At 43.2% G+C, this 7,002-nt stretch overlaps 1 protein-coding gene across 1 annotated transcript; it reads left to right on the top strand.

Moving 5' to 3' along the window:
* The first annotated feature begins 895 nt into the window (after positions 1–895).
* On the top strand, positions 896–2,226 carry LOC143997971 (serine/threonine-protein kinase SBK1-like). Its single transcript, XM_077493772.1, has 3 exons — positions 896–1,058; positions 1,154–1,356; positions 1,438–2,226. Exons 1-3 carry the CDS (start codon positions 896–898, stop codon positions 2,224–2,226), a joined length of 1,155 nt encoding a protein of 384 aa, XP_077349898.1.
* The last annotated feature ends 4,776 nt before the right edge of the window (positions 2,227–7,002 follow it).

Raw genomic sequence — 7,002 nt, forward strand, 5'->3', positions numbered from 1 at the left:
CGCTTACCAGGGCCATCGGCAATGGCAGAGGCGATCGGATCTTCACCCTTGCTGGGCATGGAGACGAGTGAGGGCAACATTAAATTTTTTTCCCTTGCTTTTCTTTAAATCTCCCTTAATCCTGCTTTCTAGGTTTTGGGGGGTTTTTTTGTGTACAAAAAAAAAGTGTGATTGGGGGTGGGATATTATGATTGCCATTTCTAAATGGTTAACTACTTAAATGTATGTTCAGCTCCCCTTGATTTTTTTTGATTGTCAACTTTTCAATAGAAAACATAACAGTATTTTAAAGAAACAAGTAAACATTCCATTGGATAGAAAGTATAAAAATAAATAAATATATACATATATACACACACAGGTGTCCCTATTGTGCTATTCCTTATGGGACTTTAAGGTCTCATTTATACATACATTGGAATGCTATTCATGGGCATTTGGCATATCTCCATAAATTATGCTTATCCAGGGCCTGGATTATTTCCTAAGTTTATATAATATAACTGGGTACTAACATTTATAGGTAAAGTTGATCCGGGGAAAATCTGATTGCCTCTCGGGGGGATCAGGAAGGACTTTTTTTCCCCTACTGTAGGAAATTGGATCATGCTCTGCTGGGGTTTTTTGCCTTCCTCTGGATGAACTGTGGGTATAGAATTGGGTATATGGGATTGTATGATATTATTATTATTATTATTATTATTTTTTTTTTGTGGTTGAACTTGATGGACATGTGTCTTTTTTCAACCTGACTAACTATGTAACTATGCTGCAGACTAATATTGTAGTATGAATTTTATTATATGGGGTGTTTTGTTGTATTAAATGAAGGAGATATTATATGGGTGTTATTTTAATGAGAGCCAAAACATTGTTTTCTTTTATCCAGATCAAAATGGCCTCTGCTGTTCACGAGGTGGAGATCCTCCTGAATGGACTTTTCTCCTCATCATCACAGCGTCTGCAGAAAATAGACATAAAGAAGAAATTCCACTTCATAAAAGAACTTGGAAGTGGAGCATACGGGTCAGTGCTCTTGGTGAAGGACAAAGAATCAAGTAAGTGTGACCAATTATTACGTGTTGTGGATGTTAAAAACAAACATTCTCACACAAGTTGTGCTTAATCTTTATTGAACTTTCCCTATTTACAGATCAGAAGATGGCACTGAAGATCTTGCCAAAGAGAAAAACAAGTGAAAATAAATTTCTGAGGGAGTTTAGTGTGTCGTCCTACCTATCATCTCATCCCAACATCATCAGGAGTTTTGACATGGTCTTCCAGACCCAAGACCACTTCATGTTTGCCCAGGAGGTTGCACCACTTGGTGACCTGTTCTTTCTCATTACACCCCATGTAAGTCTGATTCCAATCTATTAAAGATGTAGCAATTTCTAGACATTTTATTAGAAGAATAACCTTTTTTTTATATTGCAGGTTGGACTTCCAGAAGTCAAAGTTAAGAGGTGTGCAATGCAGATTTCAAATGCTCTTGAATTTATTTCAAAAATAGGACTGGTGCATATGGATGTAAAACCTGAAAATGTTTTGGTCTTCGACCAGGAGTGTCATTGCGTGAAAATCACTGACTTTGGTATTGCTCGTGTCAAAGGTACGGTGATTCGATTCAAGGTTGGCAGTACCTCCTACATGGCCCCTGAAGTATGTGAGCTCACTGGGGAGAAAGAACTGGCTGTAGACTCCACACTGGATGTATGGGGTTTTGGAGTTCTCCTCTACCTTCTGATCACAGGAGAATTTCCCTGGAAGGTGGCCATGTCAAAAGACAAGGCATTCAGAAGATTTGTTACCTGGCAAAGCAATACTCATTGTAATGACCCCCCAGCATCATGGAACAAACTGTCCCCATGTCTGTGGAGAATGTTTAGATGTCTCTTAGCTGTGGACTACAGCGAGAGGAACAAATCAACTAAAATTGTACATTACATGGGGGAACGCTGGAAAACAGATTCAACCTCAACTGCTCAGAATCAGATAACTGGCATCACTTCCAACTCATATGCAAGAGATAAAGACTCCTTAAGCAACCATCTTCAAATAAAAGAATTGGATTCCACCCCCATGTCTTGCCATTTCGTTGCACAGAGTTCTGCACCTCAGTTTGAGGAGTTACCAGGTCAATGCCAGGATAATGCCTTATGCCCACTAATACTGATGGATGACCAGATATCAATGTTTGTTGGGGCAGAAGTGGAAATCACTTGACCAAACAACGTCATCTATGTCCTGTGTCATCGTCCAACAGGTAAATATCTGTCTTCAAAAGTCTGTATGTATTAATATTGGATCTGTTAAATCATTTTTATGGAATTGAGCAAGCAAACATTACCTAAATAGTGTTTTTAGATTGTCTTTAATGTATAATGACAATTATAGGTCCATATTACTGAGAAGAAACACATGTTATGAAGAAAAATACTTAAATTAGTTCAACTGAAAGCTTAAATTGTCTTTTCTTAGTTTCTAGGAAGGATCTCCCTGGATAACTCAGTTGAGTGAGGTTTTGTCATTTGCATGGGGGATGTAATTGGTTATTGGCAATTCCTCTTCCCACACACATAGTTGGGTCTCTTAAAGTGTACCAGCTGCTAAATATTTTAGAAATTTCTTCAAGCCTCCAGAACTTCTTGAGAATAAAGGTAACATCCTAAAGTATGGTTTATTTGTCGAATACTTCATTGTTTGGGGCAGTGCGATGTTTAATAGAATACATACATTTGCCCCAATAGACCCTTTAAGCCTTGAAGACCAGGAGATGCTGGTCTGAAGGTATATTCACCAATTGTCCCTTAGCCAGGCCCAAGTTATTAACTGTAATTTGTGAACTTTTCTAGTCTGAGCACTGATGGCCTCGCATTAAATGCATAATTTAGCAGCTACTGCTTATTACAGAACAATATAAAATATTATACCATATTTCTGAAGTCTGAATTTTCAGTATCTGATGGTATTCAACCACTAGTGTTCCAAAGTATATAGTTCTCTGCTGTGCTGAAATACTTGCAGTATTTATTTTTTCTTTTGGCTGTGTCCATCTTTCTTTCCCCCCACAAAGTACTTTTTCTGGTGCTCCATTCCATCCAACCCCCAGGACCAGTGATAACACTATTACGTTTTAGAGAATGATACCTTGCCCTTCCCTTTCTATCCTAAATACTAAAATGCTGGTGGATCAGCGATATCGTCGGTCCTCCTTTTGTAGCCTTTCTTAGATGAGAACCTGTACCTATGATTTTAGTTCTAATACCAATGGGTATTTTTTGTTGTATGTAGTTGTTTACATTACTGTAATATATACCGTGCCTTGTAAAAGTAGTCCAAATTTTGTGATGTTACAACCAAAATAGTAAATTTATTGTAATGAGATTTTATGTGATAGACCTCCACAAAGTGGCAGGAAAATGATAAATGCTTTACAAATGAATATCTTAAAAGTGTGGCGTGCATTTGTATTTAGCCCCTGATACCCCTAACTAAAATCTAGTGGAACCAATTGGCTCCAGAAGTCAGCTTATTAGTAAATAGATTCCACCTCTGTGTGTAATTTAATCTCAGTATAAATAAAGCTGTTCTGTGAAGCTCTCTGAGGTTTGTTAGAGAACCTTAGTGAACAAACAGCATCAGAAAGGCCGAGGATCACACCAGGCAGGTCAGGGATAAAGTTGTGGAGAAGTTCAAAGCTTGGGATATTTTTTTTTAATAGCCTAACCCTGCTTTAAAATCTCAGGGAACACTGTTCAATACAGCATCTGAAAATAGAAAGAGTAGGGCACAACTGCAAACCTACCAAGACATGGCCGTCCACCTAAACTGACAGGCCGGGCAAGGAGAGCATTCATCAGAGAAGCAGCCAAGAGGTCCATGGTAACTCTGGAGGAGCTGCAGAGATCCACAGCTCAGTTGGGAGAATCTGTCCTCAGGACAACTATTAGTCGTGCTCTCCACAAATCTGCCCTTGGAAGAGTGACATGAAGAAAGCCATAAGAAGTCATGTTTGCAGCTTGCGAGAAGCCATGTGGGGGACACAACAAAAATGTGGAAGAAGGTGCTCTGGACAGATGAGACCAAAATTTTACTTTTTGGCCTAAAAGCAAAACACTATGCTTGTGGCGGAAAACCAACACTGCACATCACCCTGAACACACCATCCCCACCGGGAAACATGGTGGTGGCAGCATCATGTGGTGGGGATGCTTTTCTTCAGCAGGGACAGGGAAGCTGGTCAGAGTTGATGGGAAGATGGATGGAGCCAAATACTGGACAATCTTAGAAGAATACCTGTTATCTGTTGTCTGCAAAAGACTTGAGACCGGGGCGGAGGTTCACCTTCCACCAGGACAACAAACCCTAAGCATACAGCCAGAGCTACAATGGAATGGTTTAGATCACAGCATATTCATGTGTTAGAATGGCCCAGTCAAAGTCCAGACCTAAATCCAATTGAGAATCTGTGGCAAGACTTGAAAATTGCTGTTCACAGACTCTCTAGAGGTGCAAAGCTGGTAGAGACATCCCCAAAAAGACTTGCAGCTGTAATTGCGGGGAAAGGTGGTTCTACAAAGTATTGACTCTGGGGGGCAATACAAACACACAGCACACTTTTCAGATATTTATTTGTAAAAAATTTGGAAAACCCATTTATCATTTTCCTTCCACTTCAAATTTATGTGCCACTGTGTGTTGGCCTATCACATAAAATCTTGATAATATACATTTAAATTTTTGGTTGTAACATGACAACATGTGAAAAGGCACTGTATACAGGTATATTTATATATATATATATATATATATATATATATATATATATATATATATATATATATATATATATATATATATATATATATATATACACAGACATTTTTATTTAGTTGCTTAGATTCATTTTTTCCCAGTTTTTATTTTTTTTTTAATCTAAATTGTATTTTCCTCTTTACTTACATTATTTTGTAATTTTATTTTTATTTTTTAATTTTGAATGTTCTGTTATATGCTGTATATGTAATGATAATTTTTTTTATAATTTTCAGGTTTCTGGCCACAGGACAATCATTTGCATCCCTACACCACTACTTTCTGCTGGGTGTTGCAACAGTTGCAAAAGTGGCTCGTGAAACCTGCTTTACACTCTGGGAGGAGCTACATAGTGATGTAAGGCCTAAGGAAACGGAGCAGATGTGGGAAAAGATGATTGATGAATTTTGGGAAAAAAAATACTTCCGGATTTGCACTGGGTCTCTGGATTGAAAACACGTTTGAGTTAAAAAGCCGTCCAAATTCAGGTCACTGTATTTCAGTTATAAAAAATACTTTTCAATTGTACTCCTGGGATTAGTGGATGTTCACTTGAACTTCATATGTGTGGATGTTAGAAACTGTGAGGCCGCGTACACACGCGCGGACTGTTCGCCCAACTTTGTCCGTCCAACAGTTTCGGCAAACAGTCCGCTCAAACTTAGCATGGACGGACATGGCCACACACGACGGACGAACAGTTTGCTGAAACCGTGCGTGATGACGTGAACGGCACGTACGACGGGACGAAAAATACGACGTCCTATACACTGCATTATAGCTTTCGGCGTGAAAATCCTTTCTGAGCATGCGCGCAACTTTGTTTGACGAACAAGCCTACACACGGGCGGACTGTTCGCTCAAACAAGGTTTCAGCGGACAGTTTTACGGAATTTCCGAAAAACCTTGTCCGTCCAACTGTCCGCTGAAACTGTCCGCTGAAAGCCCACACACGAGCGGACTGTCCGCCCAAACACTGTTCAGCGGACAAAGTTGGGCGAACAGTCCGCCCGTGTGTACGCGGCCTGAGACTCAAGGGGATGCCAGAAATCTTCATGAATCAGTCATGGGGCATCGGTAATATGAAGACCGTTTTGAGATTCCTGGATGGAGGCATCTTCTATGTACAACCGAGACCAGTCTTCCACTGGTGATTGTAGCGGATGAGGCATTTGGCCTGGCAGAAAATGAGGCTCCATAGTGGACATGGACTTAGAGACAAGGAAAACATTTTTAACTGTAGACTAATCTGTGCCAAACGAGGTGTCAAGTGTGTAATTGGAATATATGCCTCTAAGGGGCATAGGCTCCTCTCTCTACAGCTAAGGGGCGGGATACTCCCCCCTCTGCAGCTAAGGGGCGGGGTACTCCCCCCTCTGCAGCTAAGGGGCGGGGTACTCCCCCCTCTGCAGCTAAGGGGCGGGGTACTCCCCCCTCTGCAGCTAAGGGGCGGGGTACTCCGCCCTCTGCAGCTAAGGGGCGGGGTACTCCGCCCTCTGCGGCTAAGGGGCGGGGTACTCCGCCCTCTGCAGCTAAGGGGCGGGGTACTCCGCCCTCTGCAGCTAAGGGGCGGGGTACTCCTCCCTCTGCAGCTATGGGGCGGGGTACTCCTCCCTCTGCAGCTATGGGGCGGGGTACTCCTCCCTCTGCAGCTAAGGGGCGGGGTACTCCTCCCTCTGCAGCTAAGGGGCGGGGTACTCCGTCCTCTGCAGCTAAGGGGCGGGGTACTCCGCCCTCTGCAGCTAAGGGGCGGGGTACTCCTCCCTCTGCAGCTATGGGGCGGGGTACTCCTCCCTCTGCAGCTATGGGGCGGGGTACTCCTCCCTCTGCAGCTAAGGTGCGGGGTACTCCTCCCTCTGCAGCTAAGGGGCGGGGTACTCCCCCCCTCTGCAGCTAAGGGGCGGGGTACTCCCCCCTCTGCAGCTAAGGGGCGGGGTACTCCCCCCTCTGCAGCTAAGGGGCGGGGTACTCCCCCCTCTGCAGCTAAGGGGCGGGGTACTCCGCCCTCTGCAGCTAAGGGGCGGGGTACTCCGCCCTCTGCAGCTAAGGGGCGGGGTACTCCGCCCTGTGCAGCTAAGGGGCGCGGTACTCCTCCCTCTGCAGCTATGGGGCGGGGTTCTCCTCCCTCTGCAGCTATGGGGCGGGGTACTCCTCCCTCTGCAGCTAAGGGGCGGGGTACTCCTC

This window comes from Lithobates pipiens, unplaced genomic scaffold (genome assembly GCF_037356315.1).
Source record: "Lithobates pipiens isolate NorthernLeopardFrog02 unplaced genomic scaffold, aLitPip1_a1.2 Scaffold_19, whole genome shotgun sequence".
Classification (NCBI taxonomy): Eukaryota; Metazoa; Chordata; class Amphibia; order Anura; family Ranidae; genus Lithobates; species Lithobates pipiens.

What these genes read in the sequence shown, in the direction of transcription:
- LOC143997971 (XM_077493772.1), top strand. Translation starts at nt 896, where the DNA reads ATGGCCTCTGCTGTTCACGAGGTGGAGATCCTCCTGAATGGACTTTTC. An exon ending in GGTGAAGGACAAAGAATCAA is followed by an intron (nt 1,059 to 1,153) that starts GTAAGTGTGACC and finishes CCCTATTTACAG; the next exon opens with ATCAGAAGATGGCACTGAAG. An exon ending in TCTTTCTCATTACACCCCAT is followed by an intron (nt 1,357 to 1,437) that starts GTAAGTCTGATT and finishes TTTATATTGCAG; the next exon opens with GTTGGACTTCCAGAAGTCAA.